This window comes from Thamnophis sirtalis, unplaced genomic scaffold (assembly GCF_051295495.1).
Source record: "Thamnophis sirtalis isolate CommonGarterSnake01/CBP01778 unplaced genomic scaffold, rThaSir2_p1.2 scaffold_4, whole genome shotgun sequence".
In the NCBI taxonomy this organism is placed as follows: Eukaryota; Metazoa; Chordata; class Lepidosauria; order Squamata; family Natricidae; genus Thamnophis; species Thamnophis sirtalis.
Window position 1 is genome coordinate 74623048 of NW_028261384.1, and position 18708 is coordinate 74641755.

Sequence of the window (18708 nt, forward strand, 5' to 3'; positions counted from 1 at the left end):
GTTGTATTTTTCAAGATGCACTGTGTCATTTCTCTTTATCTGCTTTCTTGTCCCTGGGTTCCAACTACTCAAATTCACTAATCACTGTGACATTATTTTATTATTTTGATTTTAGTTTGAACAACAATGGTCATTGCATGATTCCCACTGACATAATGTACCAATCTGGTAATAATCAGTAATTCATAGAACATGTTCAGTATACATTACTTGGCAAATGCATTATGCAGTATACGCCTACCCATTCAAGGCTATAATATCTGAATCTTTTTTGTCCCCTGCTATTGTCAAAATGTTAGTTGGTGCAAGGAGAGTCTATTTTTTATTGAAAGTGCATGCAAACAAAGCACACAACTAAATATAAACCAAGGAACCATAGCAATTCTATATATTCAAACCAGTGGTGGGTTACGACTGGTACGCCCTGGTATGGGTGTACCGGTGCCTGCCAGGAGCACTGGGTACTGGTACGGTGCTCCAGAGGGCCCATCCACCCACCCACCGTCCTTATCTGTATTTGAGCTCTTCGGGGCTTCCACGCAAGTGCACAGAGTGTACGGCATGGTGCTCCACCGAGCAGCTGGAGCATCGCGGAAGTGTCACGGAACATCACAGACAGTAAGTATGCATGTGCACACTGCACACCTTCATGTGGTGGACGTCGAGCCCCGTTGCACATACCGGTGGCACCAGGTTCCAGAACCCACCACTGATTCAAACAGTACAAATGACAAACCAAGCAATGAATCTTTAGTGTTGGTGGCAATTATTTACATAAAGTTCACAAGATTGGACTAATTAATGTTCACAATTTTTCCATCTTTGGGACATCTTTTAAACAATTATTTGGAAAGTTTTATTTCTTCCTTTAAAAAAAAGTCCTTCTGCTTTAACAAAGGCCCCTGACTTGGATTGAAGAAAGGGCTCCAGGGATGAAACGAGAGAAGAAGATTAACTTCTGTTTTAAAAGTGGGTGCTTGGAATGCCTCCCTGTGGCTCCACGTTCACCAGTTGGTCTTTTCATGCAAGACTTGATTATCTTTGCCAAAAAACTTTTGGGACAGATCCCCAAAGAGGAGCTGATAGCTGAGAAAAGGCGGATTCTGCTGTGTCTCAGTCTTGCTGAGGAGATTCAAATGCACTGCGAACAGCCATCAAAATTCTACTCTTGAAAGTGTGTGAAACTACAGGAATCACCATTTTAAACTGTTTCTTGCACTCCCTTTTTAAAATGTTCTTCTTCTAATGTGCTAGCTTCTCTATTCTATTAAGCAATATTTTTCTAACAAAGCCATGTTGATCTGGCAACATGGGGTATATAGGTACTGTCTTGCCTTACTGCAAAGCAACTTTCTAATCAAAAATTAGTATGCCTGCATGTCTTTTAGAAGTGCAATAGCAAGAGTGTCATTTATTCACAATATTTATTATTGAGGAGAAAAAAATATTTCTTAGCAACAAAATATTTCTCTGAAACACTTTAAATTCTATATCTAAGCCTTGTGTATATTACTTAAATGTTTACAAAGATATTAATTAGTGTGCTGTTAATAAACAGCTTTAAGTTTATTTTTGGCCTCTGTTCAGTCTAAGTTGCTTTTTAACTGCAGTTGTACAAAACATTGAAAATAGTGCCCTTTCTTATATTCATCTCTAATGTGTAGCCCAAGACTACAACTTAGCTTTTCAAGATAGAAAACTGTACTGAAAGGATAGTGAATGAAGGAAAATTTCTGGTTGTGAAGGTGGTTTTTGTTGTTGTTGTTGTTGTTTTTGATTTGGCAACTATATATCACGATGACCTGGTTTAAACATAATGTTGTGTAAATTATGAATTAGTCAATAAATGTTATTTGAAAAATTGGTTTTAGTATAATACATGACCAACCCATTGAGCTTTACCTTGAGAATTCAAAAATCTTCCATATTTTTATCTGTTAACAAGTACATCTAAAAGTGGTAATTGCTTATCTGTTTCTTCCTCCATTCTTCGTCTGACATATAGTTTACAATGGAGGAAGAAACAGCTAGGCCTAGAAACCATAGCTTATCGCAAGGCCAACAACATTCCATGCATTCTGAATTTCAATAGCAATCATCTACTGTTACACAAAAAAGAGTTGCATCAGAACACTATTCGGCAGGGTGGGAACCTACTGTAGTATCCAGCAAGCCAAAAAGCTGGAAAGTAGGTACGTACGTGAACAATTCAAGTAGAATAGGTACCCAAAATCATTTGTCACAAGATGTCTGTGCAACAATGAGGAGAGGAAGGAAGAAACAAGGTACAATACTAATGACATGACACACTCTGTCATACATCAAAAACATTTTGGAAGCATAGAATCCAAATTCTGAGATCTGCAAGTGGGCATAGTGCACCACCCAAAGCAGAGGTGGAATTCAACAGGTTCTGACCAGTTCTGAAGAACCAGTAGCGGAAATTTTGAATAGTTTGGAGAACCGGTAAATACCACCTTTAACTGGCCCTGCCCCATCTATTCTCTGCCTCCCTAGTCCCAGATTGGGAGGGAATGGGGATTTTGCAGTAACCTTCCCCTGGAGTGGGGAGGGAATGGAGATTTTACAGCATCCTTCCCCTGCCATGCCCACCAAGCAACCCCACCAAGCCACAGCCACAGAACCGGTAATAAAAAAATTTGAGTTCCACCACTGGCCCAGAGGCTATCATACAAATTAGGCATTATAAAAATTGCTTGGAGGTGGGAGATACTTCAAATTTAATCTACAGAATCCCCTGCATGAATTGCCGCTGTAACTATGTAGTACAGACACAAACAAGTAGTCAAGACAAGGAGATTCAAACTCATTGGTAGCCTCGCACTACACACACATTCAATTTTGAAACTACTAAGATTATTGGATGAGCAGGCACAAAAACAGCTAGGGAAGTGATTGAAGCCTGGGATACAGGCTCCACGTCAGTCAACAGGAGCGCTGATTTCCCACCTGCCTATCAAGTACTTAGAAGGTGACGTCTGGGCAGCACAAGCAAGCGACAACTAATAAGTTAAAAGCCAGCCATCAACACACCCCAATCAACATCTAAAATAGGCACTAGAAATACAACACACAGAACAGCACACACTCTGCTAGTGAGAAGTTCCCTGAAGATAGGCTCCAGCAGGAGTCCGAAAGCTTGGAAGGCAAAACTTGTGTTCTGGTGACCGACCCAGATTGGATCCTGCTGTACTAATTTATCTTACTCTTTTACCTTCACTCTCTCTTACCTATTATATTTTATTCTCTGTTATCTCACACTAACTATTTAATCTCATTTCATTATCTTATATCATTTTATGGTATTTTATTATGGCTGATGCTCACATAATTAATAAATAAAGTATATCAAATCCTATATTCTGAAGTTCACCAAGCTTCAAAATTACCAATTGCTGTCTTTTGGTAATTAATACTTGACAATAAATAAATACAGTAGAACCTCTGGTCACAAATGCTTCTGACCACGACCAAATCAGGTTCCAAAAAAAATTCACATTTTTTTTTCTTTTTGCAGCTGATTTTCCTTTCCATGCCATTTTTTTGGGTAAGTGGCAAATTTTCAAAATTAGATTCGGGTCACGACCAAATTGGGTTGCGACCAAAGTTATGGAATAAATTATGGTCGTGATCAGAGGTTCTAATGATATAGCTTTTGATTTGAAAATCCAAATACAATTAATTGATAATTGCATTTTCTCTAAAGATTTTCCCAGAATTGAAAAACTCCATAGAAATTTACTGAACAAATTTATGTTTTGCAAATATTTCTGTTACATACACTGGAATTTTTTAGAATGTAAATTAATATTAGAATTACCTTTCCCCACAAAATAATTTCTCTTTTCTAACTCTCTGGATTACTTTCTAGGTAAAGCCTGTATTTTGAGGGAAGTAATTAAGGAAAAGATTTTTATAAATTTATCCTAAACACTTCCCAAAGCCTAGCAAGAACCAGAAGAGGTTTCCAAGTCTCACAATTTCATCTGATCAGAGCAGAGGCCCAGCCGACAAGCATGGCTTCCCCAGCCAATCATGGAGACTTGTTTGAAAGCCTCTTCAACATAGGTGCTAGGCCCTGATGTAGTTGAACTCTTTTTGGTTTTTCAAAGCTTTTTGCTATTTATCTATTACCTCTATGGCCTTCCACATAATTACCTTATGCTTGCTTAATAAACCTGCATGTTTGTTTAAAACAGCAGGATCAGGACTAGCAGGTGGTATAATCATTAACCAAGGCTGTCAGCACTAATTTTCGGTGCCCCTCCTTCCCATACCTGGAGCACGCTGTGGATCTTGGTTTGGCTGCTGGCCTGCCTCTAGTAGCTCTTGGAGCCTCTTTCATGGCAAAGTGGGAAGGCTTGCTCCAGCTGTGGCTCCCATGGTGCCGGATTCTTGACTGCCAACACATACCAGTGTTGAAGGTCTTGGGGGATCGTTAAGCCCATCTTTGTAGCACTCCATCAAGGCTTCTGGGGACCAGTCATGCATATGGCAGGTCAACTTGCAAAACTCCTGGGTGTGTTCTGCTACTGACCTCTACCCCAGATTTCATCCTGGTTCTAGCCTTACATTTAGTTAGGGGGTCCTCGAACGACATATGGAGCATCATAAACTGGTCGTAAGCTTTCAGCTGGGTGGCATCATCATTTTGAAGGGTGACCATCCATTCTACTGTAGTTCCTTCCAGGGCCATGTGACACATCTTACTTTGCCTGCTTATGAAGCAAAATCCTCCCCATACTCCTGCATGTGAATTATGGCTCCAGTTCTTCCCATCTGAAAAGGATTCTGATGAGTCTGAGTCTGAAACTGATTTCCCTCACTTTTGAGGTAGATGACAACTCATTTTGTCAAGAGTGTATAAAAACACCCATACAGGAGCTAAAATCACTAAAACTCTGGTTTACCATTCAGATTACACCTGTCAGGGAATAAAATTCACTGCACACATGACCAGATACAATACGCCATCTGCTCCAAAGATAGCCAACTGGCGTGTCACACTCTACAGGAAGCAAGGTTCACCACTAAAGGATGGATGGATGCATTTGTGGGGGGAAATATACCTAACAGTTGCCTTATAACCACACTATGCTTGGGAAAAGCTCAGGAATGACTGTTAAGTTTGATGCTTGTAACCCTTAATTTGCTGACTAAAACTAATACTCAAATGAGAACTACCAAAATAGATTGTCTCCAGATTCCCTTCTAGCTAAAGAAGGAAGATTCAGTGGAAACTTTAATCTAACCAATTGCTGTATCCAGATAGATAACGGAAAAGCAGTTGAAGAAATCACAGACTGTACAAGAAATCTCGCCCATGTTCCTGTTCAAACCTGGGATGGATTCTTAGATACCTCTAGATGGTCTGAAGGAATGTTTGGAGATTGGAAGAGAATTTTGTTCCTCATAGGTCTAGCCTTTGGAGGATTGATGATATTACCTTGTTTGATACCTGTAATAAGATCAGTTGTTACTAGCACAATTTCTGGAATAACAGTTGTGAGTTCGGGACGACAGGACAAGCCTGCCAAGATTCTTATTTTGACACCAGCACCAAAGCAATATTCACCATTGTTCCAGGAATAGGAAGCATCCTATTGCCTTAAAAATGGGGAAATGAAAGGATTAGAGCATTTACAGTGTTCCCAACTCAATTTTTGATTCCCTTCAAAGTAAGCTGCATAGTGCATTACCTGAAAAGATAAATCCTCCAGGCTAATTACCAAATAGCCTTGCTTATAACTTAAAATGTGTAGTCTCAACAACCTAATGTGAGATAATACTCCCCTAACAAAGCTCTGGCTATATGCCAGAAAATGTATTCTTTTCCCTTTTCTGAGGTCCATTGTTTTCAGAGCACTGAGAAAAGCATGAGGTTTGCATGAACCGTGGAGATGAAATAATGTTTCTATACCAATGACTATGCAAGAAATATGTGTAGACTATAAAAATATAAAAAGTGTTTGTTAGTGCCCATGCCTGCTTTTCTCTTTGCCTTGCTGTTTAAGGTGGGAGATTAAAGGTCACAGGCAAACTGGTAGTGGCGGCGGCAAGAGGTTTTGCCCACCTGCACAGATGTTTCTGCGCATGCGCAGAAGCGTCGCACGAGCAAACTGATAGTAAAATAAATTGAAAACCACCACTATAGAGCAGGGTGTCAAACTTGATTTCTTTGAGGGTTGCATCAGGGTTGTGTTTGACCTTGGGGCCAGAGTGGGCATGGCCAGGATGGCCATGGCCAGCTGAATGTGACTCATGTCAGTGTACCTGTGGTGGCCCAAGTGCTCTGCCAGTGAAAACAGGCTCCCAAGCTCTGTTTTTGGCTGTGAAGTCCTCCTGCAATCCTTTGCCAGTGAAAAGAGAGCTCAGGAGGGTTGTGAGCTGGTCCTTTGCTGTTTCCAGTGGCCCTTCTGGCCAGATCTAAGCACCCCGCAGACCAGATCTATCCCTTGGGCCTTGAGTTTGACACCTAGAGATTCCAGTATCATGCCTGCAGCCATGTTTCTTTTGGATCTTTGGCTTGCCACATTTCTATTCTACTATGTTGTTTCTATAGTGGGAAATTGGGATCATCTGCTGCCTGTGCAAACTAGTTTAGGAAATCCAATTATTATCAATTAAACTTACATTTAGCAAGATAATATAAATAGGAATAACATATCAGCTGATGAAAACAATAATGATTATCTATCAAAACATGATTAAATAATCTGATCTTCAAATACCAGGACGGAAGGGGCAAGGCATCACTCCTAAAGTAGGATATTCCAAAGCATGGATGCTATTATAGTCTTTGAGACCCAAACAACACTTTTAATTGGACTTGGAAATCTAGCAGTATTCAACAAAGCAACTGAAAATATATTATAGCGGCAGTGACCAACATGAGCTAGCTTCTAGGCTGCTACATGTTATCTTATTGCAGTTTCTTGGCCAATTTCAATGCATATACTGAATTTTTGGAGGAGGAGTGGAGGTGCCTTCAAGTTAGCACTGATTCCTGATAACTGCTTCTATAAGTCCGTGCAGTATTCTTGGCATGATTTCAGAAGTGGCTTACCATTGCCTGCCTCCTAGAACTGAGAGTAAGTAATTGGTCCAAAATAATCCAGTTGATTTTGTGTTTAAGAAAGAACTAATACTGACCGTCTCCTGGTTTCTAGCTGGATGCCTTAACCAGTACGCCAAATTGGCTCTTCATAGAGTATGCGGCAGGAATGGCTATGAGGATGGGGGTTAATATTTGCCAGACTTTATCCAGTTGGGGCTACAATTGGCAGAATATCCTAGGGGAGGGAGAGGTTCCTGTCTTGACTGCTACTTAACCAAAAATTCAGAGTCCTGGGGCTCTCCAAATTCTGAACATGCTCCTTCAAGGAGAGACCAGCACCATCAAGAGTCAGCAACAGAGCCAACATCTTTCTGAGGAATAGCAACTTCATCTTGCTGGGATTAAGTCTGAACACCTTTCTGTCCATTCAGGTCTCCATAGCTTTATAATCCTGGGTTAGGACTTCCATAGCATCTTGACTTGGCATGTAAAGTGGATAATTTCCCGCTCCCCATCACTTTGTAAATCATCGCGCAGAAGAAATGGTAGAGATGAATTAATCTACACACCATAAGGTGTCCTCCCCACCCGCCCGCTCGCTTCCGACTCATTTACCCGAATTCTCGTTTTGCTTCTCTTTAGCGTCGTGGGCGGTAAGTAGCGCGCCTCCTTCCCGAGCCCTGGTTGGTTCCCGCTTTTCCTAACGAGGTAGTGGGAGGCAGCTCGGTGGGCGAGAGAAGCGGCTACTGCTTAGCGAAGTCTGCGAGGCGGTCCTGGGGCGTGGGTTTTCTATTCCACAAATCCTGCCCTACGTTTCATTCTGTTTCCGCCAACTGCGTTGCGACCTCTCTTTGTGCTGCTTCTAGGCGGACAGCCTGGAATAGCCCTCCCGCCCTTCCTGGTCACTGGGGATTTCTCCCGGAGCAGGATCGACGTCCGGAGTCATCAAATACCGGAGACGTGCCGTGATTGGTAGCTTAAATAAGAGGCGTTTTCCAGCGATTGTGGAAATCCGGAGCTCTAATCAGGTTGTTTTCGTCTCTCCTGGAAAGTGAACGGTCCTTTCTATTTCAAAGCCAAGCAAAGGGGCGAGGATTCTTTTGTCTCTTTGATTTTTGCTCCCCCTTTCTCTCCTCACCGGACACTTGGGGTCTTTTGCAATCACCACGCCTCACCCCTACTCGCTCTTGAGCCACCTCTTACTTTTTGCACCCTTTAAAGACGGTATGCTGGAAGGAATGCCGCTCCTACTGACAGCTTCCAAGTACATCTGAGTAAACCAGGCAGAAAGAGGAACCCTCCACTAAGAAAAAAAGGGGAGAAATGAGCCCTTTTCAGCAGGGAATATTACTGTTGCTCTTCTTATTCCTAGAGGTAAGTTGAAAGGGCCAAAAATGACCTCTGTAAATGCAGTTCATCATTTGGAAATGTTCTACACAACACCGTTGTGGTGAAAGTGAGCTCTGAGTTTGCAGCGATTGGAGCAGCCAAGTTGAGGGGAGACACCGAAACATTTCTCAAAACTGTACCCAGGATTTGGAAGAGAAGGGTTCTTTGTGCCAACATTGCTTTCTCTTTTGTTAGAGGGGATGCTTGATAAAGTCTGAAATTACTCAGATAATATACGTTTTGCCATCTCAGACCAGATTTTATATGTATGTTATTTTCCAATTAATAATTCTTTTTCTCCCTGAAAGCAGCTCTGGGATATTTAATGAAACATAGAAAAGGCTACCTAATGTTTTGAGGCAAATTTTCTCCATTAAATTCCCGTACAGGAAATAATAAGGCTTTGTTAAGATTCCAATTTTCCTTGCCTGATTGATTTGCTGTTTTTCCCAAGTTGCCTGCAATGCACATCTTGGATTTAAACAATGATTTTTAACTATATGGCCTGTCTGTAACTAAATAAAATTTCAGTGTGAAATTATCTCCTCCCCTCCTCCATTAATTTTCTTTCTTATTATACACTTTGGTTTATAAAGAGAGCACCAGGGTGTGGAAGAGGTTTATCACATAAGCTTTTTGAGTCTCTACTGTGTTGATTATGAAATAATCTCTCTCTATTTAAAGTATTTTTTATGGGGAAGGTCACAATCACATTGTTATGTTTTAAACTTCCTAAAGAGGCTGGTCCTAAATAGTCTAAAGGCAGCTGTGTGTATGAAATCCATATGTCTGAGGAGCCTGCTGCTAGAAGTGCACATTTGCCAGGGAGGTTTCTTTCCCCCATAGGAATAGCTGTGAGGGTGTGACCATTGTTTATTATGGATGTTGTGAATTCAACTGTTCTCATGCCTGCCCTCTTGTGAGTTGCAACATATGCTCAGGGTTGCTGTACTCATTTTGGTATGTACATTTTTAATTCTATTATACATTTCTCCCAAAAGCTGAATTATATAAGCTAAACTCAGCAGGTTATCATTAGAAAGACTTTGGAGATTTTTATGTGCTGAAATGCTCTATTTGCAATTTCAGAAAAGTAAGGATAGGTGATAATTATGCAAAAAAGTTATGCTCACGTCCATATTTAGATTTCACGAAGCTAAGATAAAAAGCTAAATTCTGAGTTAACCTGACATGCCCTAAGGCTAGATAGAATTGAACAACCCAGACTATTCATATGTCAGGTCAGGTCATGGGGAGCAAATAAAATGCATGATTTGAACCTAGAGACAGTTATGACATTGTTCTTTCCAGAAATTAGTAGAAGAATATACAATAGCCACAGTTTATAATGTAAAACTGGAGAATCTCTTCAGTAAAAGTATGTTATTTTCTGTTAAAACAACAAACATTTAATAATAGGTAAATTTAATTTATGCAATTAATTATATTATTCATACCATAAATTATATGCCAGCATTTTCTGATTGGCATCCAATTCCTGTGATACCATTCTTTCCTAGACTCACCCAAACATGCCAAAAGATCAATTTAATTTTCCTTAAAGGATATATGTGAAGTATGTGCTTCTTGGGTTCCAGCTTTCCTTGGAAAATGTCAGGAATGAAGAATCAGAACCAGAACCAAGTTCCAGTTAAGAAGATTTATTGCTCAAGCCTATACACAAGAATCTAGTCAACTAATGGTCAGCAATATATTGACACTAAATAAGAGTCAACAGAATTCAAGGGTGACTGGACTTGGAGGAACATTTGTGGGCATGCAGAATTGTCTCTTGATTCAAACCAGGTTTTGCCTCTTCATCTCCTACAGATAGCATTTACAGAAATAGCCGCAATATCCTCTTGAGTATTTCATTGCTTTGATTGTTTTCATTTGGATGGAGCATAAACATGTTTTCCAGATTTTAATACTGAGCGAGCCTCAGCTTTCATTTCTAGATTTTAGTGATCTTTCAGCTTTGGTAAATTAAAAGTTACATATAAATGCTGTCACTGCCTTTATAAGTCTGGGAGATTAGGGGTTTTCTTTGGTTGAAATTAGGCTCATGGCCAATTGGGCATACAACAAATACAGTAAGCTTGTGGGATACTGTTTTGATCCTTGTCTCCTCAAGAATTAGAAATATAATGATGGGCTTCAAAAAAAGCATTTTATTATGCTATAAGCCTTGAATTTCATATTTGGTACTTTAATGACTAATGATGATGCAAGATGTTCTTGAGGTATATTAGTATTGCATGATAACTTGACAAGTCAAAAGTAAAGAGTCTAGAATAAATGATAGAAGGAATACCTCAGCTCTTTGTATGGAAGACTATATACAAGCTTTCTCATTTTATTGGCTTTCTTGGCATCCTGATGTTATAGAATTGGCCCACTCTGTGAAGTTTTTTTTAATATGAGTGTACAGATCCTGAAGGTCTCATTCAGTTCAAAATATAGGATCAAGTGCAGATGTTGATGCTTTTCCATCCTCACACTTTTAAAAAAAAATATTGTGCTGCCCTGAGTTAGGATTTCATTTTAATCTGTTCTGTAGAATTTTCTTTCTAAAAACCCAAAGCTGGTTAATTTCTCAGTCTCACTGCTTCCTCTTTGCTATTAGTAACATCTCGTTTTTCTAAATAATATTGCCTACTTTCACCCAAATTTTTTGAATCATTTTACATTAAATGTTTGTGCCCTTCTCCAAGTCATAGAGGAAATTGCATATTAGACCCAATATATTATTTCTAAGGAGTAGTGGGCTTCAAATAACTTAATAACGGGTTCTCTGCCCTAATGACTGGCTGGGTAGGCATGGTTGGGTGGTCATGTGACTGAGTAAGCATGGACAATTTGATGTCACATCGAGAGGCACTTAACCTCACTCGGCCTCTCATGACCATGGGGATTCTGTAATGATCGTAAATGTGAAAAGCAGTCATAAATCACTTTTTTCAGTGCCATTGTAACTTTGAATGGTCACTAAATGAATGTTGTAAATCAAGGATTACCTGTGAAAAAATACCAAAAGCTTATTTGGTTGCAAAAAGCTGTCCTAAATTTCAATCATTAGATCAGAAATGGGGGAATACACACTGAAGATCAATGAGTCACAGCTGTCATGGAAGGTTAAACCATTCTGTCTGAATACTTTCCTTTTTCTCAGCAATACCTGCAACCCAGAGTAACAAATCAGACAGGTGTCAGAGCACACTGAGGAATTAAAATAGTTAAAATACAGCCAACTCTTGGTCATAAAGTGAAACTTTTTAGCAGAGAGGTCATTTAAGATCTCCAGAAAGTGGGTGGGCATATTTGGCCTACAAAATGCTGAACTAGAGATAAATTAACATTTGAGTGAGGGCTAATCCCATTCTGTCTTTGTTCAGACCTTGCTGTAGGAAATTTTTGCCTATCTCTTTATCTCTTAATTGCTGACACCTGCTGTGGGCTATTAAGGAAGGTGGAGCTGCTTTCTCCCTCTAAGAAAACATGTTTCTCCATTTCTCATTCAGGGAAATATATTCTTCCTTTTTAATATTTCTCAAAATATTTCATTCTTCTAGGAGAGCGGTGGGTGCTAGCTTTCTACAAGTTAACTTTCTACTATGAACTCTTTATTATTCACTGTTGTGATTGCTTAGTTTGTCACTGTTCGGCCCAGAAACTCCCAGGAGAGGGAAATGGTCAATAGAGACCATTAATGTCAATGAGCATGATAATAATGACTCAGCAGTATTAGGCAGCAAAAAGAACAACAGAGACAGGATGCAAGAGACCTTAGCATATACTATACTAACTTTTGATTTCAGCCCTATATTAGATACAATTACTAATTTCAAATTTTATACTTGTCCTTTTATCCCTCAGTTTGTCAGAGAGCTCATGTTGCTTTTATCTGGAATATCTTGTTTTTCTTTGTCTATGATATTGTTTTTGTTTGAGCTTTTTATTTTTCAGAGTTTCTAATCCAGAGTTTCTGAATTATTTTGCCCTCTAGGATTTCTATCCATTTCTATTCTCTCTCTTAGTCTGTTGAAGTCAGCTCTCTTAAGTCTAAAACACTAGCCTGAATTTGTTCAGTTGCCTGTGCTTTTGCATTATGTCAGTATTCTAGTATGATATGGTCGCTCTCTGCCAAAGTTCCTACAACTTCTACTCCCTTAGCTGTTGTTTCTTCCTTATAAGTAAGATTTAAGTCCAGTATAGCTGACCTTCTAGTTCTCTCCTTCATTTTAAGGATGACAAAGTTGTTAGCTAAGCACATCAAGAACCTGTTTGATCTCCCACTTGCTGCAAAGTTTATTTCCCTGTTAATAATTAAAGACTGCCATCAGTATAGTGGTGTGTTCCCTTCACACCTCAGCTAACTGTTTAGCAAAAAGTTCACCTATTTTATCTGGTTGGGTGGGTGGCTTTTAGTACACATCTATAGCAATTAGGCAATTAGATATTGAAACACTGCTATCATGTTTCTCCCCAGTCCTTCTTTTCTATAGATTGGACATAAACAACAACAATAAATTCCTGCAACCGTTCTTCATAGGTTTTAACCTTCAGCCTCTTGATTATCTTTGTTGCTGTTATCTGCATTCTAATCCAAAAATTTCTAAAAAATGTAGTACTGCTGTATTGTAGTATCTTTTCTGCAAAACCATGTATATGCTAAAGCATGTGTTAGTACATATGGATGCAAGAGTAGGTTTCTGAAACAGTTTCAGAACTAAATTTGCAGAAATCTAATCTGGAAAGATTAAAGAATTAAAATTAAAATTTGGATATATAGATAGTTCTTGTTAGGAATGCTACCTCAAGCGACCATAAGATGGAGCCAGAATGACTGTTAACTTTCTGTTTGTTAGATGTTGATCTTTGGATACTGCTTGTAGATGTGTCGTGTATTGCTCAGCATGAATTACTGTGAGTTTTGCTACTGTTAGCGACTTTGTGTGCTAAACTGATTATATGATACTGGACTGTGTTTGATGGATCACCCCTTAATTGAGAACATTGATGACTGACCGTGTATGAATTGGACTTTGCATACCTCTATTTCCACAGAAGTAAAATACTATCTGTTTTACAATTCAGTGTCTCCGTATGCTGGTTTATGCATTTTCTTCCACATCACTCTCACTATGCTTCTCTGTACGCACTCGTTCTCCTAATGGGGAGCTTACCTAACAGTTCTTAACATGACTATGATTAAGACCAGAATTTCTGTTCTTAAGCAAGATGATTGTTAAGTGAGTCATGCCCAATTTTATGATCTTTTTGCCATAGTTATTAAGTGAATCACTGCAGTTGTTAAATGAACCATGCAGTTGTTAAGCGAATCTGGTTTCCCCTATTGATTTTGCTTGTTAAAAGCCAGCTGGGAAGGTTACAAATGATGATCAAATAACCCGTTATTATAAATATATGCCAGTTTCCAAGCATCCAAATTTGGATCATGTGACTGTGGAGATACTGTGATAGTCATAAGTGTAAGAAATGGTTGTAAGTCACTTTTTTCAGTGTTGTAACTTCAAAAGTGAATGAATGAATGGTTTTAAGTTGAAGATTACTTGCATGTTGTTTATCATTTTGGTTCTTTCTTTTTTCAAACATGATTCTTATCTATAGTCTTGACTTTAGGATATCATAATCTATTCTGTCATCCATTCTTTATATCTATGAGATTTTTATTTTGCATTTGTAAACTGTTAATAGAATTGTGATGTACAAGAGGACTTCTGATATCATAATTAGAGTTTTAAAGTAGATATTTCAGAAAATAAGGTATTTCTTCTGAAATAAATAATTCCCTTTCTGAGTCTGAAAGAAGTAAAGGTGTGGGACCAATGGTATGCAGAACCCCCAAATCAGCAAACAAAATACATGTTGAACAATGTTCCCTCTAATTTTTTTTCAGTGTGTGTGGAAAAGTATAGTGTTTGAGTGGCACATTTTCATGCCTGAGCACCTGAATTTTTTTCAAAGATGTTTCACAGAGCAATTGGTTTATAGGATCCGAATTGGAATGGAGAAAAATGGTTTTGTGTGTGTGTGTGTGTGTTTGAGTGAGCAAGGGATCCAGTAAGGGAAATGCGCCTATTTAGAAAAGAAGGTAAATTATTGCAAACATGATCAGTCGAAGATAAGTATGGGGACAGGTTGGGCGGTAGAGAGAAAGTGATAAAAGAGTGGGGGAGAGGAAGAGAGGAAGAAAAGAGGGAAGAGAGACAGAAAGAGACAGAGAAGGAGAGAGAAAGCGACAGAAGAGTGGGAAAGAAGGAGAAACAAAGAGAGACAAAGAGAAAGAGAGACAAAGAGAAAGAGAGAGACAGAGAGAGAAGAGAGGAAGAGGAAAAAGTAAGAGAGAACATCTTATTTCAACCCTGAGGTGCAAATATTCTCTTTGATTGGTAATTTTATTTGTCCATTTACTATCCAATACTCTCATTTCTCCTTAAGTTCATCAAGAATTCCCTTCTTTTTATTGAATTTATCACAATACCTTGAGAAGAACTTTTTCAGCATAGCTTTACAACTATTTAAAATATCTAGTAATTTAGGTCAGGTTTTCAGAACATTAGTCTATTTATAAGTCACTAAGTGCAAAGAAACAGAATTCAGAAAGTTGGCTTCCCTTTTTGTGATTGCCTATTGCCTGCTTAATTTTCTACCTACATTTTTGATAACTGATATTCACTGTTGACCCAAGAAGCCCATTGTAGAAAGAAACCCTCCCTATGAACTTTGTTGGGTTTTCATGGAAGGAAGTTTGGTCTTTTTCTCAACCATACAGTAGCATATTCTTTCTAAGGAGGATATAACCAAGATAGTCCATAATTGCCTATCAATCTAACAGTATGGTGATTGACAATCTCTTTATATTTCAACTCTAACTCTTTCAGTCTTAAAGGTTTGGTGAGAAGAAATCCAAAAATTCTTTTAAAGAGGAAAAAAATGTTTGCACAACTGCACCCATGGAGACATGTATATACACAACACACAGAGAAACAAACTTAACAAAGTGCTAAGTCTGCCCACCATCTCTCTTTCTCTCTCTCTCTCTCTCCCTCCCTCCCCCCCCTCTCTCCCGTCCCATGCCTTCTCCCAATCCCCACACCCCTTCTCTCAGCTACTTTCTGCCTTGTGGACCTAGAACTGATCGCTGCCTCCAGGCTGGCTCTCCTCTCCTATTATCATGGAAAGCGTCTCACAAAAACCACTGCAAGGCAGTTGGAAACTGTTGTGCGGTGTTTTGTTGCCACATGTGCGGCGTGCAGCCGCGCAGCTTAGAGGGAACACTGATGTTGAAAGCTATTCAGTTTATCTTGAATAAACTAGAAATTAAAGGATCTTCCAGGGAGAAACCTTGCCAGAAGCCATTATGAAACAGATAAGGTGCAGAGCACAAAATTCTGTTAGGGAAGATCCTAAGTGCTGAGCACAGGCCATATGAAAACTAGAAAAAAGCTGTCTTCCTGCATTTGTTATCTTTGTACAATTCCCAGAGAAAGAAAGAAGTTAAAGATAATTATGTATAGTCAAGACAAGATTGCTCTTTTTCTTAAGTTAACTAGTGTTTGTTCATAAGTGCTGAGAAAGCTGATATAATATGGTATCTGTAAGCAACTTGATAAATGCTTGCTTGCTAACCTGTGCCTTCTGCTCTGTGATAACAAATCAATGAAATTTCAAAGCACCTTTAGCTATGGGTTATTGACATTAACTGGATTAAAGGAATTCCCTTTATGGAAGCAGACTATGCAGTGCTAAGAGCAAGAAGAGGGGGAAATACTATGTATACTTTCTTTTTCCTGTCTCAATTGAGCAAAGATAAGAAGAGAAATTATTAGCGTAGATAGAAGATCTGTGGGTCCTATGAAAGAGATCCTGAACTAAACAGAATAATAAACATGTAATTTCCTTATGTAATTCCTAAAGAAAATTAAATTATATTACTTAACCTTTTATGGATGTGGCAGTGTAGATAGCCATGATCTGATTCCCACTCTCCCATAGTAATGTAGGCTTTTTGCTGGCTTTTGATTGAAAAGGCAGAACGGGAAAATATGAAGAGATGTGTCAGTGTATTCGAAGTCAGTTTCCTTCATCTTCCCCATATCCTTTATCTAGAAAAAAAGAGTGATACTTGAAGATTTAACTACTACTGATAAACTATGCTTGTTATTTTAGTGTTAAAGAAGGTATATCAGTCATTGTTTGTAGACAAAACAATTAACTAATAAATTTGGGTCCTATAATTATTGATGACATAAGTTCCCTAGTGAGGGCCTTAAAGCCACATGAAACCATTAAAGAGGCTTAAAAAAATCAGTGGATATATTCTTGAACCTAAAAGAACAACTATTACATTCTTTACTAAAATAAATCTGTAACTTTAAAACTTAGATTTCAAGCTGTGGTTATAGAACATTGCTAGGAATATTGGTATGTATGTCTGCACATGCATACATTTTGGTACTGTTGGAAGAAAAATCTGGTCTGGTTCCAAACCAGGAATACTCCCACAATACTTTTTGGAGCCCCCAGATCTATTTTTAAGCTATTTAGGCATTGTTCTAAGTGAACTATTTTAAATCATCTCCTCCTCCTCCTCCTCCTCCTCCTCCTCCTCCTCCTCCTCCTCCTCATCATCATCATCATCATCATCATCATCATCATCATCATCAGTTTTGAAATGGCTTTGATAAACAAATTGGAGAATTTTCTATATAGCACCATCTGTATAGCTCCATTCTACCAAATGTGGAAATTTGCAATTATTTAAAATTATTTCACATGAGAATTAATTAGGCTTATTTCAGCTCAACTTTGTCATTGGTGGGGAGAGATGGTGTTTAATGTTTGCATGTAGATCAATCACCAAATAGAATGAAAGAATGGCAGATTAAATGTGTCTGACTAAGAAGATGCTGAAAATAATAATAGACATTATTACTAGCCATGCATTATGTTGTTATTATAAATTAACTATATACCAGTGATGGCGAACCTTTTAGAGACCGTGACCAAACTGCAATCCCAAACCCACTTATTTATCGCAGTGTCAACACGGCAATTTAACCTGAATAATGTGATTTTGCTACCTAAAATATTGATAAACAATGCAGAGTTCAGCTAATTGTTCTAAGAAAAAAGTGCTAAATGCATTTTATGCCCCTTCTTTTTTTCCTGCTTTTGAAATATTACATTTAGCAATCATAAAAAATAAAAACTTTTGTAATAACATTTCTTGTTCCCTCCCATGTTCTCTTTCCCGCTCCTTCCCTCCCTCTTTCCCCCTCTTTCTCTTTCCCTCCCTTTCTCTCTCTCTCTCTCTCTCTCTGCCTCTCTGTTTCCTCTTTCTCTCTTTCTCTCCCCCTCTCTCTATCTCTCTCTCTTTCCCTCCCTCCCTCTCTTTCTCTCCCCCTTTCTCCTCTCCCTCTCTCTCTTCCCCTCCCTTCCACTCTCTCCCCCCTCTCTCTTTCCCTCTCTCCTTCTCTCTCTATCTCTTTCTCTCCCACTCTCTCTTTCTCTCTTTCCCTCCCTCTCTCTTTCCCTCTCCTGCTCTCTCTCTCTCTGTCTCTCCCCACTCACTCTTTACCTCCCTCGATGGAGCTGGGGCAATGGTGTATGCGCCCACAGACAGAGTTCTGAGTGCCACCTCTGGCATGTGAACCATAGGATCGCCACCACTGCTATATACTATATAACTATTATAATTGTTGTTGCACCCATGATGATATGTTAAAATTTTGGTTGCCAGCTGGGTCATTCCATGTCAAGTGGTCTGGGGGGCCCTGCTCGACCATCACAGATTTCAGTGAAATTTTGTGTGAACATGCACACATGTCCCCAATGAACATTGATAAAGTGTTACATGTTACAATGCAATATTTTCAGAGATATAGTCATTTATTTGACCCCAATACCGCAGCCTCCTACAGTATGACTCTCATGTTCCAGCAATTTTGAGACATAATATGTCCAGCAATATTTTGTTGAGAGAAACAAAACTTGGCCATCTTGTACAACTTTTTGTGCTCTATTAAACAAAATAATAAAAAAACATTCTCATGAGTGAGCTCCATCTAGATAATTTGGAACAATTTAGCCAAAAATATTGCAGCTCAAAAAAAGGTTAAAGTTTGGCTTTTTATATGTCTGGAAGGAAAGGTATGATAAACGTGAAACTTTGTGTGTAAGAACTTAACAACACGAAAAAATAATACAATGCACAT

General features: G+C 38.8%; 3 protein-coding genes across 6 annotated transcripts in view; 2 read left to right on the forward strand and 1 right to left on the reverse strand.

The window, feature by feature from the left end:
• The window catches only part of BLVRA (biliverdin reductase A), a 35374-nt gene extending 33511 nt beyond the window's left edge, over positions 1 to 1863 (forward strand). For all 3 annotated transcript variants that reach the window (XM_087713128.1, XM_087713129.1, XM_014073364.2), the window contains exon 8: positions 899 to 1863. In XM_087713128.1, coding sequence (XP_087569254.1) covers positions 899 to 1172 — 274 coding nt within the window. In that variant the 3' untranslated portion in view covers positions 1173 to 1863. The remainder of the gene's footprint in view (positions 1 to 898) is intronic.
• Positions 1 to 7846, reverse strand: part of COA1 (cytochrome c oxidase assembly factor 1) — a 120489-nt gene extending 112643 nt beyond the window's left edge. The window contains exon 1 of the mRNA XM_087713130.1: positions 7694 to 7846. The gene's annotated coding sequence lies outside the window, so the exon portion shown is untranslated. The remainder of the gene's footprint in view (positions 1 to 7693) is intronic.
• A 198-nt stretch (positions 7847 to 8044) lies between these two features.
• Positions 8045 to 18708, forward strand: part of VOPP1 (VOPP1 WW domain binding protein) — a 56247-nt gene continuing 45583 nt past the window's right edge. For both annotated transcript variants that reach the window (XM_087713133.1, XM_087713134.1), the window contains exon 1: positions 8045 to 8452. In XM_087713133.1, the coding sequence (XP_087569259.1) occupies positions 8402 to 8452 (51 nt within the window). In that variant the 5' untranslated portion in view covers positions 8045 to 8401. The remainder of the gene's footprint in view (positions 8453 to 18708) is intronic.